General features: G+C 43.5%; 1 protein-coding gene across 1 annotated transcript; it reads left to right on the forward strand.

Annotated features, from left to right (window-relative positions):
* The first annotated feature begins 1,921 nt into the window (after nt 1-1,921).
* On the forward strand, nt 1,922-9,133 carry LOC145348332 (selenoprotein Pb-like). Its single transcript, XM_080196537.1, has 5 exons — nt 1,922-2,023; nt 2,576-2,803; nt 3,871-4,083; nt 4,841-4,967; nt 6,056-9,133. Exons 2-5 carry the CDS (start codon nt 2,592-2,594, stop codon nt 6,275-6,277), a joined length of 774 nt encoding a protein of 257 aa, XP_080052663.1. The 5' UTR covers nt 1,922-2,023; nt 2,576-2,591; the 3' UTR covers nt 6,278-9,133.
* Nucleotides 9,134-17,995: the final 8,862 nt, after the last annotated feature.

Genomic DNA, 17,995 nt, shown 5'->3' on the forward strand with positions numbered 1-17,995 from the left:
CTGTACTTGCTAAAAGCCTATCACAACTTTCTTTCCAATTCTGATGGAGTATTGTGTCTAGTTCTGGGCAGCACAGTCAAAGCAAAGTATGAAAACATGGGAAAGATTCACAAGAATAGTTCTAGAGTTGAAGAGCTTGGATAAATTGGAGAAGCTGAAGTTGTTCTTCTGAAGAAGAGAAGATTAAAGGGAAGTTCTAAAATAGATGTTCAAAATCAGCAAGTGTCTGGACAGAAACTGTTCCCCTTAGTGTAAGGATTGAGAAGTAAAGGACACCGATTCCAGGTGATTGGCAAAAGATGCAACAGCAACATAAGGAAAATCTTTCCATGCAGAAATAAGCAGTTAGGATCTGTAATGCACTGTATGAGAGTGTGATGGACGTAGATTCAACTGAGGCATTCAAAAGACAATTGGGGAAAGATCTGAAGAGAAAAAAGTTGCAGAGCTATGAGGAAAAGGCAAGGCAGTAGAACCAGTTGAGTTCTTGCCGAAAGCCGCACAGACAGGATGGGTGAATTTTTCTGTCCTGCCCACCACGGGAGTTGGAGTGAGCAAGGGGTGGACCAGGGAGGTTCCATTGACCTCGCATGGTATTTTGTGGTTTCAGCATGAACAAGACTGGAATGTCCCACCCGACAAGTCAGATGGCATCCTTGTGCGGTACCAATCCAATTCTATGTACATATGATTCTAACCCTTCACCCAGGACTTTTCATTCATAAACATGAAATCTATTAATCATTCATGTTATTAGAGGGACCCTTAACTGGGGGGTATATTCACCTTTCTTTTCAATTAGGGTCCCTGCTTACTGGTGGCATTAATGTTGCCAAGGAAATGCTGAATGAGGAGAAATGTTGCATTTTAAAAGATTCTCATAGAATCTCTATGGTGCAGAAGAGGCTATTTGACCCATTCACTCTGCACTGACTCTCTGACAGAATATCTTACCCAGGCCCTCTCCCCCATCCTATCCATGTAACCCTACACATTTACCACAGCTAACTCACCTATGCATCTTGGAACCAAAGGCAATTTAGCATTGCCAATCCACCTAATCGGCTCATCTTTGGAGTGTGGGAGGAAACCCATGCAGATACAGGGAGAACATGCAAACTTCAAACAGTGACCCAAGCCAGGAATTAAACCCAGGTCCCTGGAGCCGTGAGGCAGCAGTGCTAACCACTGTGCCGGCCTTGTTTTTGATTTTATTTGATTGTCACTTGTATTAGTATACAGTGAAAAGTACTGTTTCTTGTTTATACATCCAATTCAATCCAATCAAAGTCCAATTCAAAGTCTCAGCAAGTGAGACATCCCAGATCCAAGCTGCCAAGACAGGCTTCTCACTCCCTGTCCTGGACTTGATCTACATGATCCATGCTGATTGGAGCAGGCATTGCATCTTCTCCAAGGCTTTATCTCAGTTGCATCATAGCCAAAAGGCCAAAATGCTGCTTTAAAAAGTTGCTCCAAATGAAGCCTCAGTGTAACCTCATAACTTCAACCAACTGCAAGATGTCGATACTACACTTGACCTTAGCCAAAAGGCCCTTCTTGTGCACTATACAAAAGAAAAGAGAGGTTCAAAATGTGGTATTGCAGTCATAGCTAGGGTGTAAAGAAAGAGCAACTTAATACGAGGTAGGTCAATCCAAAGGTTTGACAGGGAACAGGGAAGAAGCTGCTCTTGAATTGGTCGGTGCCTGACCTCAGAATTTTATCTAGTGCTATTTAAGGGAGAAAAAGTTGCAAATAAGTGATGGCCACTATTGCACCAACTACTTTAACTGTATTTAAGCGGAGCAACTCCGGAACCACCACTCATTGTTTTCTCCACGTTGACCCCGAACAGAAAGAGGGATAAAAATCATTCCGCCCTTAAAGAGTTAACATTCCACAAACAAATCGTTTGCAATCCGGGAGATAGCCTCTGGCTGAGAGCTGGGGAGAAAGCAAGGAGACCAGAGCTTGGATCGGACGCCAAGAGAGAGACAAAAGAGTGAAACTCAGCAGAAAGGTAAAAGTGATGATGTATTTTGCCCCTAACAGCTCATGGAAATTTTTCCATGTTCATCATCTGAATTGTACTGGTTTCGGACGTTTCCTTGTTAAACCTTTTCTAAATCTCCGAATTCAATCCATTGCGATTGTATTTGTAGAGTTCAAAAGTCCCCAAACCTCTCATCGAAATTGCAACAAATTCATGTTGCAATTGTGTCTGGACACTTTTCATGCACTTTCGCCAGTGTTTTTTTTAATTACTTGTATATTAGTTTTTTTATTTGTTCTATCTTTGCGTTTTTTTTGCGGAACAAATCGCCGATTGCTTAATTTCGGCACTGTGCAAACAAGTCAACAACATTTTTAAAGTGTATAGCTTTGCAGAAAAATATACTGAATGAGTCCCCAGAGTTCAGAATTTCGCCCTCACACCAGAAAATCTGCAATCGTTTGTTGTCTTTTACACAGTAAAATTAGCGCACCAGCTTATAGGGTTTTTTGTTTTCTGCTTCTTTTACAAAATGTTCATAATTTGTTCATAAATTATTCATCTACTCCCAAATTGTAGGGATGTTTAAGAGATCATGATGGGGTTGAAGATACCTTTATTCTCTATTGTTTTGGGCCTAACAATGACCGTGGCAGCAGCAGCAGCAGGGAGTGAAAGCAGAATCTGTAAGGTGGCCCCTCACTGGGAGATTGCCAGTCAGAGCCCCATGGAGGAACAGATTGGCCATGTCGTGGTGGTGGCCCTTCTGAAAGCAAGCTGCCGGTTCTGTCTGACACAGGCAACTAAGTAAGTATTACACTCCAAAATTATTGTCCAATTTCATCCGTATGTAATCTCCACAATGCTATAAACTTTCTCCATTCAAGAACACAGACTGGAATTCTGTTCTATTATTAGCCATTAAGTGAAGCACAGTTTAAAGTTTACATATTATTGTCACAAGTTGGCTTATATTAACATTATAATGAAGTTATTGTGAAAATGCCCTAGTCGCCACATTCCAGTGCCTGTTAAAATTTATTTAATAGTCACAAGTAAAGCTTACATTAACACTGCAATGAAGTTACTGTGAAATTCCCCCAATCACCGTACTCTGACATCTGTTTGGATCAATGCCCCTAACCAGCACAGCTTTCAGACTGTGGGAGGAAACCCACGCAAACATGGAGAGAAAGTGCAAATTCCACGCAGACAGTGACCCAAGCCGGGAATTGAACCCAGATCCCTGGCGCTGTGAGGCAGCGGTACTAACCATTGCCACCCTGCCACCCCACAGGAGGGGTGAAGTGTAAAAAATTATCTTGATTTTTCCTTCCCTTCTACTGGGGGAAAATAAAACATTTTTACTATCCATCAATATCTATTATCGATGCACCGTCTCCCACAGCTATCTTGAGTAGAGTGGCACAGTGGTTAGCACTGCTGCGTTACAGCATCAGGGATCTGGGTTCAATTCCAGTCTCAGGAGACCATGTGGAGTCTGCATGTTCTCCCAGTGGCTGCATGGGTTTCCTCTGGATGCTGTGTTTTCCTCCTACAGTCCAAAGATGTGCAAGTTAGGTGGATTAGGCATGATAAAATTGCCTCTTAGTGTCGGGGATTAACAGAGTGAATGCATGAAGTTACAGGGATAGGGCCTGGGTGGGATTGTGATCAGTGCAGATTCGATGGGCTGAAGGGCCTGTTTCTGCACTGTACGGTTCTATGTCCTATGTTCATCAGTTTATAAGTTATCTCGATTGTTTTTAATGAAATCATATCCAATCTGAAATGTCCTGTTTGCATATTCAGATCTGCAAAAATACCAGCCTAAGTAATGATGTTCATAGTTATCACTGTTATTGCATTGGTAGATTAGGCAGCTTGCGAGACAAGCTTGAACATCAGGGCCTGAAGGATGTACGCTATATGATAGTGAATGAGAAAACACCCCAATCGAGGGCCATGTTCTGGGAGCTCCAACGGCATGTTCCTGAGGATATCCCTGTCTACCAACAGTCACCGTTTCAACGTGATATCTGGAGCATTCTGCAGGGTAACAAGGACGACTTCCTCATTTATGACAGGTTGGTTACTTTAAATGGTAGCACTGAGTAGACCATTTATTGCTATTGAACAGATTCTTCCCCTTTTGGTTATTTGTGCACAAAGTAGTTAGCATCACTGGGAAAGTAGGAATAAGGAGTGATTTATTCTTGCACCCTATTTTGTGCTAACAAAGTAGCAGAACCTTTCTGCTTCTACTATTGAAATATTTTACAAAATAAATAAAAGTTATTCCCTGCCAATTTTTGCCCTTTTATCAAGAAGGTGCTTGTGCTGAGATATGACATTATGATTAGATGGTGGTAATAGTTCTTGGTTGTAGTTTGCTCAAGCAGCCATGTATGAATACTTTTGCCATTAGAGTCAAACCTGATCCAGTCCTTTATGTGCATGCACAGATGTGCTTTCTAACAGGAATCACCCAACAACAAACATCAGCAAGAGTCCTGGTTGATGCTTTATATATTTGCCTTTCTGTATTCCTGGGACACCTGACTGAGTCAAATTATAACCATCTGAACTGAGGACTAAATAGGCTACAGGCAAAGCTTGGAGTCCTTCTAGCCTATGTGGCTCAATGCTACACATGATATTTTTTATCCACTGTGAAACTAGCTATCAATCTTCAAAATTGAGCAGTTGTTCAACTTGCATGTTTATCTTCTAAAGGCATCTGCAAGGTATGATTTTCAAGGAATTGAGTTGGGGTTTACAATGAAACTCACACGTCACTTCAAGGTATTTAATCCCATTTTTGTGATTTTCCTTTTCCCTTAGATGTGGTAAACTAACCTTTCACATCGTATTACCATATAGCTACCTCCATTTTCGGTACACTGAAGCAGCTATTCGGGCTACATACAGCAAGGATGTTTGCGGGAATTGCAGCAACGGCAGTCTTGAGGTAATTGTTAGTGTTACTTGTTCATGTAACTTAGCATTCTCAATCTCATGATGTGGAGATGTCAGTGTTGGACTGGAGTGGGCACAGTAAGAAGTCTCGCAACACCAGGTTAAAGTCCAACAAGTTTATTTGTCTTCACGAGCTTTCAGAGCGCTGCTCCTTCATTACCTGATGAAGGAGCAGTGCTCTGAAAGCTCGTGATACCAAATAAACTTGTTGGATTTTATCCTGATGTTGTGAGACTTATTACTGTTCTCAATCTCAGAAAGGCCAAAGAGATGCTTGGTAAACAGAATGGTCATATTATTGCAAAAATGTAATGTCTGTGGCATTAGTATAGCTTAGACATTTGTCTTCAAGCAAATAGAAGTAAGCTTCCGACCTCACACTCGTGCCTTCTCTTTGATTGCCTATCTCCACCTCAATTACAATACCAGACTTTGCCCCGTCTCAGCTCATCTGCTGCGGAAACCCTCATTTCTGCCTTCGTTACCTCTAGCCTTGGCAATTCCAACACACCGCCAATATTCTGCCATCCATAATCTTGCGCTCATCCAAAGCTTTGCTGCCTGTGCCTTAACCTGCAACAAGTCTTGTTCCCCTATCACCCTTGACTGACATTGGCTCCCAGTCAAGCAATATCTTATTTGAAAACTCTCACCCATGATATCAAATCCCCCATGGACTTGCTCCTTGCTATCTCTGTAATCTGCAGCCTCATAATCCTCCATGATAACTGTGCCTCCCTAATTCTAGTCTCTTGTGCATCTCCAATTTTAATCACTGCATCACTAATGGCCGTACCTTCAATTATCTAGGCTCCAAGCGCTGGAAAACCCTCTGTATACAGAGGCACAACATTGAGGGCCGAAGGGCCTATACTGTGCTGTAATGTTCTATGTTTCTAAGTGTAACTTCTCTGCCTTTCTATTTTGCTTTCCTCCTTAAAACCTACCTCTAACCAAGCTTTTGATTATTTGACCTAATACTGCCATATGTGGCTCGGTGTCATGTTTTATTTTGTAATGTTCCTGTGAAGTTTCATGACATTAAAGGTGCTATATAAATATAAGTTGTTGCTGTTGCAGGCAGAGAAAAACATCACTACCACTTACAATGCAAACTTTACTCAATCTAACACCACAAGTTCGTTGACAAATCCGGCTTATGAAAATGTAACAATTCGACCAGCACAACAGCATGAATCTAGTAAACTCAGTCCTGACACCATCCTGGCTCCACATCATTTCAATAACAGCCAAGATGGAAATCCAGAGAGTGACGATACTTGGAGATCGGAATGGGCATAGAAGAAACGTCAGGAACGAGAATTAAAATAACTGGCAAGCACAGGACAACTGCCAGCATCAATCTTAATAATTCACAACTTATCAAAAACGAATTCTGGTTTAATATTAATAATTTGGAACCATCTTTTTAATTGAGGGATGTAATATATGGCACCTCCCATAACAAGCACTGTTTTGTATTACTGTCAAATGTTCTTTTGATAAAGGAGTCTAGGGATTACAATTTAACAAGTAAAACCATTAAAAGCAAGATTGAAATGGGAACTGAAATAAATATCTCAGTGTATTGTCCCCTGAGCTGGTAACCATTGATTTTGGACTCACAATAAAGTGCATTTGGCTGAAAGGTATTTCCCACTCAAGTTGCTGCTGTGGGTGTGGAGACAGTAGTGGAGTAATCACCATGAATTGACTCCAGTCTGTTCTCATGCATCCACTTGGGAGGCAGGTAGAAAACAGCAATCAAGGATGGACAACAAGACAAATTTCAGCTTTCTTTGGAAGAACGCAGAGGATCTTTTGGAAAGACTGAGGGAAATGTATGGATTAAACAACTGTGATTAAAAATAGTTTGTCGCATGTTTTGAGTATTTCATCTAAAAGTATTGTATGAATATTCATTGATGGCACAGTGGTTAGCACTGCTGCTTCACAGCGCCAGGGACCCAGTTTCAATTCTGGTCTCGACTCACTGTCTGTGTGAAGTTTGCACATTCTCCCCGTCTCTGTATGGGTTTCTTTTGGGTGCTCCGGTTTCCTCTCACGGTCCAAAGATGTGCAGGTTAGGTTGATTGGCCCTAAATTGACCCTAGTGTTGGGGATTAGCAGAGTCAATATGTGGGGTTATGGAAATAGGGCCCGGGTGGGATTGTGTTCGGTGCAGACTCGATGGGCTGAATGGCCTCCTTCTGCATTGTAGGGATTCAATGATTCTATTAAGGAAAAGAATTGGAGTACTGCTCTCTTATCACAGAAAATTCCTGATGGCTTAATGGTACAATGAAAATATTGCATTTCCTTAATTTGCTAATCAATGAGGGTGTTTTCACACGCGCAATTAAATCTTTGGTTTGAATTCGTTCCTAATGACTTGCAGACACTGCAAAGATGAAAAGCTTTTGGCTTATGAAAGGCTGTTGTGATACTTTCAAAAGAGAAAGTATACAGTACAATTATTCTGCTTTAGATATTTTCTCATCTGTTGTATTCAATTGTTTTCACTGGAAAATAATTAGAACTTGGGGCTAAATCTTACCAAAAAATGGCAGAGTGTTGTTTCCAAGAAGAAAACCAGCGTGTTTCCAGAGAAACAGATCGGTTTTCTCTTCAGATCTTACGACACTCTGCCAAAAAAAATTCAAGGGGGCTGTATTTCACACTGTCACGCAGGATCCACGGTGTAAACACGTTGGCAAAGCCGGGCTGCAGTGAGATCAGGGTGTCATCTTTAAAAGGTGCCCCAATCATAACCTGTATAAACCTCCCACCAAGCCCACCACGAAGGTGTCAGGGGATCCCTCGATTCCACACCACCCCCCACCCCCCCTCAGATCATTGGTCCCTTCTCCCTGCTGCCGAACATCGGCCATCCCTCTCTGCCACAGTCTGAGCTGGCACCCACCTCCCCCACCAAAGGTCATTGATGGCATCTCCAACTCCTCCATCCACTCCCAGCCACCACCACATCCAAATGAATCCAAGCCACCCCATCACCATGAGGCTCCCACTGGGGTCTACCCTTGGTACATGTTGGCTGTGTCAGTTTGGCATGGGCATGGTGCCAATCTGTGCCAGGACTGTACTTACCTTTGTGCCTCTGGGGAGGCTCATGTCTGTGTGAATCTGTTGTAAACATCGGCACAGTGTCAATATGCAGCAGCCAGTTGACACCACACTGACATTTACAATTGATTATGGGCATGAACTTGATTACGTCACCTAAGAGAACTGTGACTTCTGAATCTTGGAGCCCCAGCAGTATTCGCACAAATGACGAATGTGAGCTCAACGCACAAAACGATTACCTCAGGTTAGCCATGCAAATTCCAAAATATTTGTCAATTTCCCAAAATCATTCCCCTTTTTGCTTCCACTTTTGGGTATCTCACCATTGGTTAGTTTATCCATATCACCCATGCCAACTAGGGTTATGGCAGCAAGTCAGCTCCCAATAATTCTTATACATACCTATTAGACAATGCTGAGGCGCTAGTTGCTCTATTATCTTTCCACCTATAAAGAAATGCTGCCACATCCATGTGGCATGTCCCAGATTAATGAGTGGAGTTGGAGACTCTGATTACATTCTAATACACACTGACTTCCCCTTACCCCTTCTTTTCTGAAGGCAGTGGATTGTGTTAAGATTGAATTCTGTGGGTTGCACCAATCCTCAAATGCCTCACCTTTGTGGTTTCAGACTTGGTTGTTTTACTATGGCAGTGTCACAACTCAGGCAGCTTCCATCATTTTAACATCCTGATCCTTACCTTGACTTATTTTGTTTAGAATCACCAAAATATATTTTTATTACCCCACACAAAATAGTCAAATGTGTGCGTGTGTTTCTGGTGCATTTTCTGCTTTGTTAGTGTAGCTAGTTTCAGACATTTAGCGAGACAATTGGGATACCAGCTGGGCAATGGGCATTCAGTAGGATGTATTCCATTTGAACAGAACATGGGAGGCATCCAAATCTGGCTAATGATTGTGATTAATTTATCTGAGCAGGAGATGCTTTGCAGTCTGTGTCTAAAGATTTATAATTTTAAAAACTGTAATTTTAATAAATAATTTTAATGTGTTATGAATGATAGTGATCAATAAATCACAAATGTAGTTGGAATTACAGTTACTCTAATGTGTACAAACAAATGAAAATAAATGTCAATTTTTGATCAGAAAATGCCGGATTGTATATTAGTGAAGCAGTACATTGTTTAAGGCAGCACTCATTCATTCATGAATCTACTTACATAACTATATCAATGAAACGGATCTATAGATTTCAGAGTAGATGGTTACTTGTCATCATCAGTTCCTCAAAATAAAGGTGAACAGAGGGTAACCTATCTTGAAGTGGTGCCTATAATAAATGTTGCTATATTTCCATCTTCCCCACTATATCTGCCTGGTCTTTACTGCAAAGATGTCTTATATGGTTGGTAAAATGGTTGGATCTCTTATACAGAGGAGGGTTGAAGAGAGGTGGAGGGGTGGCACTGTTAGTCAAGGAAAGCATCACAGTAGTGCAGAGGGAGGACAATATAGAAGAGATAGGGATTGAGTCACTGTGGGTGGAGTTGAGGAATAAAAAGGGGGAGATTACGTTGCTAGGGGTGTATTATAGGCCACCCAACAGCCCGAGGTCAGTGGAGGAAGGCATCTGCAGGGGCATTTTGGATAGGTGCAGGAAGAATAGGGTGGTTGTAGTGGGGGACTTTAATCTTCCTGGAGTGAATTGGAGGGGGCCTACAGCTGGGGGTACGGAGGGAGAGGAGTTTGTGAAATGTGTTTTGGAAGGGTCTCTAGAGCAGTATGTAACTAGTCCGACTAGGGGAGGGGCTATACTGGATTTAGTGTTGGGTAATGAGCCGGGGCAGGTGGGAGAGGTAGAGGTAGGCGAACATGTGGCTAATAGTGACCACAAGTCCGTCTACTTTAGGATAAAAATGGAAAGGGACGAGTGCCGGCCAAACGGGAGTGTGCTGAACTGGGGAAAGGCGAACTATGGCAGGATTAGGAGGGAGCTGCAGGACACTGATTGGGAGGGACTGTTAGCTGGCAAGTCCACGGTTGGCAAGTGGGAGGCTTTTAAGGGTAAAATGAAATGGTTGCAGGGGAGGTATGTTCCGGTTAAGTGGAAGGATGGGAAAGGTAGGATTAGAGAGCCGTGGATTACAAGGGGTATTGAAGACTTGGTCAGGAAGAAGAGGGAGGCGTATGTTAGGTCGAAGCGACTGGGTACGGAGAGTGCGCTGGAGGAATATAGAGAGAGTAGGAGGGAGCTGAAAAGGGGAATTAGAAGGGCGAAGAGAGGTCATGAAATGGCTTTGGCTGGTAGGATTAAAGAAAATCCGAAGGCATTTTATTCCTATATTAGGAGCAAGAGAGTAGTTAGAGGGAAAATTGGTCCTCTTAGGGACAAAAGTGGGGAGATATGTATTGAGTCGGAGGGAATGGGGGAGCTCCTGAATGAATACTTTGCGTCGGTATTCACGAAGGAGAGGGGTTCGGAATCGTGCGGTCTGTTAGAGGGAGCTGAGGATCAGCTGCAGGGAATATCTATTACGAGGGAGGAAGTGCTAGGGCTTTTAGGTAGCGTAAGGACGGATAAAGCTCCGGGGCCTGGTGGTATTTATCCCAGGCTGCTTAGGGAGGTGAAAGATGAAATTGCTGGGCCTCTGGCGCAAATCTTTGTCTCTTCTTTGGACACAGGTGAGGTCCCAGAAGACTGGAGGGTAGCAAATGTGGTACCGCTGTTCAAAAAAGGTAGCAGGGATAACCCTGGAAATTATAGGCCGGTGAGTTTGACATCAGTGGTAGGGAAATTAATGGAAAGAGTACTTAGGGGTAGGATGTATGAGCATTTGGAGCGTTGCGGTCTGATTGGGGATACGCCACATGGCTTTGTTAGAGGGAGGCCTTGCCTTACGAATCTGGTGGAATTCTTTGAGGAGGTGACAAAAACGGTTGACGATGGGAGAGCCGTTGATGTCATCTATATGGATTTTAGTAAGGCGTTTGACAAAGTCCCTCATGGTAGGCTGGTAGAAAAGGTTAAAGCGCATGGGATACGAGGTCAGGTAGCTAGGTGGATTGAGAACTGGCTGGGTAATAGGAGACAGAGGGTAGTAGTGGAGGGGACTTTGTCCGGCTGGAGGCCGGTGACCAGTGGTGTGCCACAGGGCTCAGTACAGGGACCTCTCCTCTTTGTAGTCTACATAAATGACTTGGAAGAGAGCGTAGGTGGTGTGATCAGCAAGTTTGCTGATGACACCAAGATGGCAGGGTTGGCGGGTACCGAAGTGGATTGTGAGGTGATACAACAGGATATAGATAGGTTGGTGCATTGGGCAGATAGGTGGCAGATGGAATTTAATCCTGACAAATGCGAGGTGATGCATTTTGGAAGGAATAATGTAGAGAGGAGCTATGTGATTAAAGGTAGACAAATTAGGAGTATAGAAACACAGAGGGACCTGGGAGTGCAGGTTCACAAATCCATGAAGGTTGCGACACAAGTGGAGAATGTTGTCAGGAAGGCTTATGGAATGCTAGCCTTTATAGGAAGGGGGATAGAGTTTAAAAGCTGCCATCTAATGCTTCAGTTGTATAGAACGTTGGTTAGACCGCATTTGGAGTACTGCGTCCAGTTCTGGTCACCTTACTACCGGAAGGACGTGGAGGCTCTGGAAAGGGTGCAGAGGAGGTTTACCAGGATGTTGCCTGGCATGGAGGGGCTGGGGTACGAGGAAAGGTTGGAGAAACTGGGACTGTTCTCCTTGGAAAGACGGAGATTGAGGGGGGACATGATAGAGGTATATAAGATACTGAAGGGAATAGACAGAGTCAATAGTGAGAGACTGCTCCCTAGATTGGTAACAAATACAAGAGGACATGATTTAAGGGTGAGGGGGGAGAGATATAATTTGGATATGAGAGGAAGGTTCTTTACGCAGAGAGTTGTGGGGGTATGGAACGCGCTACCGAGTAGGGTGGTGGAGGCGGGAACATTGGACTCGTTTAAGGTTCAGTTAGATAGGCACATGAGTGAAAAGAGGATGGAGGGTTATGGTAGGGGTATTAAATAAGAGTTAGAACCTCGGGAGAGACCGGAAAGGCAGGCTTGTGATTAACGTTTTTGTCTTTTATTCCGCAGGTGGAGGTCCACCTCGTTGTCAAACAAGGGGCATGCACACGGTGGGTCGTGCGTGGGCTACTCTTGGAGGTTCCAGGAGTGGCCTAGTACTTCGTGTCGGTGTGTGTGCTTGATCCTGGACCGGTAGACGGGCACCGCAACAGCTCGGTGACTAGCACTGCTAGCTGTGCAGATACATGGATTTGGGCCTGTGTCTGTGGGAGTTTGTGCATTCTCCCTGTGGATGCGTGGGTTTCCTCCGGGCGCTCCGGTTTCCTCCCAAACCCCAAAGATGTGCTCTTAGGCTGATTGGTTTTACCAAATTGACACTATTCTCCCCTGAATCTGGCTAAGTCAGGGGTTCTATTCGTAGACACGCAGGGTAGAATAGGTGTAGGGTGATGCGGCGGCGCGGGCTTGTTGGGCCGAAGGGCCTGTTTCCCGTGCTGGGTTGTTCTTTGTTGTATATCTCTTGGTCTGGACATTATGTTCCATCAATATGCTTCACAGGTGCTTATTCTGATGTGAAGCTTCGTCATTGGTTTGGGGAATAAAAAAGTTTATTTTATTTATTAATCACAAATAGGCTTACATTCACACTGCAATGATGTTACTGTGAAAATCCCCTAATCGCCACACTCTGGCACCTGTTCCAGTAAACTGAGGGAGAATTTAGCATGGCCAGTTCACCTAACCTGCACATCTTTGGACTGTGGGAGGAAAGCAGAGCACCCGAAGGAAATCCACGCAGATGGGGAGAACGTGTAGATTCCGCACAGTGACCCGAGGTTGGAATCAAACCCAGGTCCCTGGCGTTGAGAGGCAGCAGTGCTGACCACTAGGGCAAAGACATGTTTTATGTTGAGTGAGTGTTGTGTAGTTGTTCATTAGCAGCAATTCTTGGTCATAGAGCCTACAAGAATGGAAGTGGAACCAGCGGATCACCTAATCTTTAGCTCAGATAGCTGAGAGGAATTGCCAGATTTTTGGTCAGGATTAGAACTTGTGCTGAAGCCAAGCAGTTTAACTTCATATTTTCCATCTTTGTTTGGATGGAGGGGTGGATTCTATGGAGCTGATATGGGGTGTGGTATGTTGGTGTATGAACTTTATTTGGCCCCCTTACATTTTACCACACACGATTGAGAGGGTTTTCAATGTTCCTCTATTTTTCTTTTGTTATTTGGTAACCTGGATTCTAACCCTAGTCTTTCCTTTGGACTCTCTATGGAGACTGTGTGTGTCACCTGTCTTTTGGGTGTGATATTAAACTGATTGAGGTGTTGCCTGACCTCTCAGGTGGACCCAAAAGATCCCACGGCACTATTTCGAAGGAAAGCAGGGAAGTTATCTCCAGCATCCTAGCCAATATTTATCTGCTGATATTGCAAAGAACAGATTGTTTGGCCATTATGCTACAGTTGGTGACAGTCCTACCTCAGTGTCAAGTCTTCCACTCCAGGACTTGAGAGCAAAAATGAAGATTTGCACTCCATACCAAGGCAATGCTGCACTGTTCGAGATGCTGTCTTCACTTTTATTCCTGCAGCTGATTGGAAATACATCAAGAATTGTTGCACTCAGCATGCACTGGAGGTGCATGCACAACTGATCCTGACGCCTTTCCAGTCAGCAGCAGCAGCATCAAGTCCCACTTCAGACTTCTTTATTATGGGAATAAATATGTTGAACTTTCAATGCATCGCAGAGATACAAAATGGAGATTGTGATTTTATGAATTATTGAATTATTAGAACAGTCTTCTGAAGCATTAGGTAAAAGCAAATGACTGGATGTTGGAATTTGGAACAAAAACAGCAGTTGCTGGAATGTCTCAGGAGGTCTAGCAGCATCTGTGGAGAGCTAACGTTTTGAGTCTGGATGACACTGGGCTCAGACGATGCTGTCAGATCTGCTGAGATTTTCCAGCATGTTCTGTTTTTTGAGTCTTGTGATGATTAAAAAAATAATAATATTGCTTAGATTTGATTCAAAACGCTGAAGAATTTGGGTGAAGAGAGGTCCTTGTTGCAAATACGAGAATTATCAAGAGTGAACAGGGGCCCAGCTACTAAAAAATACATTCATTTGTTGAAAATAATAAAAGTTAATAAATAATGCAAGCCCATGGAGGAAGCCCATATATTTTGATGCTTTTCAAAATCTTACTGATAACATTTGCAAAAAGTCCAATTAAAAAAAAATACCCTGGAGTATTTCCTGAGAATTTTAATCATGACTGGCAAATGAAGGGAATGTTTCAACCCGAACGTGATTCTATTTTAATTTACTCTCTAATACCAGGTTTCAGATTGCAGCTCATAAATTAATTCAGGCTGCCTGTCTAGTTGCAAATGATAAAATTCTAAGACACCAGCTGCACTTAACAGCATCTCGCAATCTAAACAGTCAGAGACTGATTCACTACGACGTGACCCTCCATGCATTTGCAGGGATGTTCCCCCTTAGTGTTGTGGTGCAAATAAATGCAGCCTAGTCCTGTCTTTTGGGTGTGATATTAAACTGATTGAGGTGTTGCCTGACCTCTCAGGTGGACCCAAAAGATCCCACGGCACTATTTCAAAGGAAAGCAGGGAAGTTATCTCCAGCATCCTAGCCAATATTTATCTGCTGATATTGCAAAGAACAGATTGTTTGGCCATTATCACGTTGCTGCTTGTGGGAGCTTGCTGTGTGCCAATTAGCTTTTGGATTTCCTACATTACAACAGCGACTACACTTCTAAACAGCACCATTGACTGTAAAGCATCTTTGGGATGTCCTGTTATGAAAGGTGCTTTACAAATGCAAGTCTTTTTTCTTCATGAAATTACATTTGAATACCACTGGTTTATTACTTTAAAGGCAAATTTCATATTAATTAAATCATAGAATCCTTACAGTGCAGAAGGAGGCCATTTAGCCCATCAAGTCTGCACCGACAATCCCATCCAGGCCCTATCTCTGCTAGCCCGCATATTTACCCTACTAAACTACTGCCCGTGCCCCCCCTCGCCCCTGGACACTAAGGGGCAACTTTTCCCTGACCAATTTGCCTAACCTATGCATCTTTGGACTGTGGGAGGAAACCGGAGCACCCGGAGGAAACTCATGCAAACATGGGGAGAATGTGCAAGCTCCACACAGTCACCCAAGGCTGGAATTAAACCTAGGTCCTTGGCGCTGTGAGGTGGCACTGCCGACTACTGTGCCATGCTATAGGCATAGAAAGTAGGAGAAGACGTAGGATTAAGGGAAATGAATAGTGCAATTAATTTTAGATTGCTCTAGCAAAGAGCTGATGTAGACCTGATGAGTTGAATGGCCTCTTTTTGTGTCCCATACTTTTATGATCTGACTTTAAAATATTACTGTTTTGCAGGAATATTTGTAAGTTAATAACATGTCAGTTGATCCTGGTGGTGAATAGAAATAAATATTAGCTAAGAGCAAAGTTGTTGAAAGTCTATAGTAAATGAAAGGGGTGATATTGCCCCTTCAGTTCCATCATTTTCTGCAGTTTTCTGACTTAAAACTTCTTAAATATTGACTTCAAAGAAAGATAGTAACTGCAGCTTTTAAAGGGCTGTTGTTATTGGTTTGTAGGCAAACATGGTAGCCAGTTTGCAAATAGGATGGTTTCATGTACAAAAATAAGATACGTGCTCATGGTTAATCTTTTTTTTGGATCCACTGATTGAAAGATAAATGTTAGCCAGAAGCAAGTAATTCATAGAATCATCATCATAGAACCCCACAGTGCAGAAAGAGGCCCTTCGAGACTGCACCAACCAGAATCCCACCCACCCTAACCCCTATATCCCTACACATTTTACCCGCTAATCCCTCTAACCTAAGCATCCTAGGACACTAAGGGGCAATTTTACCATGGTCAATCAACTTAACCCACGCATCTTTGGACTCTGGGAAGAAACCGGAGCACCTGTAGGAAACCCCTGCAGACACGAGGAGAATGTGCAAACTCCACACAGACAGTGACCCGAGCCAGGAATCGAACCCAGGTCCCTGGAGCTGTGAAGCAGCAGTGCTGACCACTGTGCTACCATGCCGCCCTGTTCATCTTCAAATAGTTATGGGATTACTACTTCCCAGCCCAGGATTTCAGAGGCAGATTGTGGTCTCTTGACTACTATTCTAATGCAACATAAAGAAAACAAACCTGAGGACTTATGCTCTGTGAGACAGGATAACAAGGACGTTACATTTACCTAGCTCTTTCCTTTCCGAAAAGCATTGACTCATGCTGGACTAGTGTCTAGCCCAGTTGCCCATTTTCTATAATTTAGCCTACGCATTTTAATTTTTAAAATTCATTTTACAGGATTTGGGCATTGCTGGCTAGGCCAGCATTTATTGCTCCCTCCCTCGTTGCCATCAAGAAGGCGGTGATGAACCGCATTCTAGAACTTCCACAGTACAACTAGGGTGGGAGTTCCTGGATTTTGACTGAGTCACAGTGAAGGAACAGCAATCTATTCTCAAGTCAGGATGGTGAGTGACTTGGAGGGGAACCTCTAGGTGGTGGTGTTCTGCTGCTCTTGTCTTTCTAGATGGTAGTGGTCATGGGTTTTGAAGGTGCTGCCTAAGGAATCTTGGTGAATTCCTGCAGTGCATCTTGTAGGTGGTAGATACAGCTGCCAATGTTCCTCCGTGATGGAGGGATTGAATGCCTGTGGAAGGAGAAGCAATTAGCAGGCTGTTTTATCCTGCATGGTATCAATCTTATCAACTGTTCTCAGACCTGCATTCATTCAGGCAAGTGGAGAGTGTTCCATTAGACTCCTGACTTGTGCATTGTTGATGGTGGCCAGGCTTTGGGGGAGGTCAGAAGGTGAGTTATTCACTGCAGGATTCCTAGCCTTTGTCCTGCACTGGGAGCCATAGTATATACACAGTTCGCCCAGTTTCAGTTTCTGGTCAATGGTAACCACCCGCTACCCCCCCCCCCCCCCCCCCCCGCCCCAGGATGTTGATAATGGGGAATTCAGCAATGGTAATGCCATTGAAATTCGAGGGGCAATGGTTAGATCCTTGTTTGTTGGAAATGGTCATTGGCTGGCACTTGTGTGGCGAGAATGTTACTTGCCACTTGTCAGCCTAAGCCTGGATACTGCCTAGGTTTTGCTGTATTTGGACATGGACTGCTTCAGTAACTGAGGAGTTGTGAATGGTACTGAACATTGGGCAGACATCAGACATCATCTCCACATCTTACCTTATGATGGAAGGAGGGTTATTGATGAAGCAAAGAACAAAGAAAATTACGGCACAGAAACTGGCCCTTCGGCCTTCCAAGCCTGCACCAACCATGCTGTCCGACTGAATTAAAACCCCCTACCCTTCCAGGGACCATATCCCTCTATTCCCATCTATTCATGTATTTGTCAAGACCGTCCCTTAAAACTCACCATTGTATCTCCTTCCACTACTTTCCCCGGCAGCGAGTTCCAGGCACCCACCACCCTCTGTGTAAAAAATTTGCCTCGTACTTCTCCTTTAAACCTTGCCCCTTGTACCTTAAATCTATGCCCCATAGAAATTGAGTCTTCCACCCTGGGAATAAGCTTCTGACTATCCACTCTGTCCATGCCCCTCATAATCTTGTAAGCTTCTATTAGGTCTCCCCTTAACCTCCGTCGTTCCAGTGAGAACAAACCAAGTTTCTCCAACCTCCATACTAGCAACATCTGCTAAATCTTTTTTGTACCCTCTCCAAATCCTCCACATTCTTTTGGTAGTGTAATGACCAAAATTGAACACTATATTCCAAGTGCGGCCTAACTAAGGTTCTATAAAGCTGTAACATAACTTGCCAATTTTTAAACTCAATGCTCCAG

This window comes from Carcharhinus amblyrhynchos, chromosome 9, assembly GCF_965287045.1.
Source record: "Carcharhinus amblyrhynchos chromosome 9, sCarAmb.v2.hapA, whole genome shotgun sequence".
NCBI classification, from domain to species: domain Eukaryota; kingdom Metazoa; phylum Chordata; class Chondrichthyes; order Carcharhiniformes; family Carcharhinidae; genus Carcharhinus; species Carcharhinus amblyrhynchos.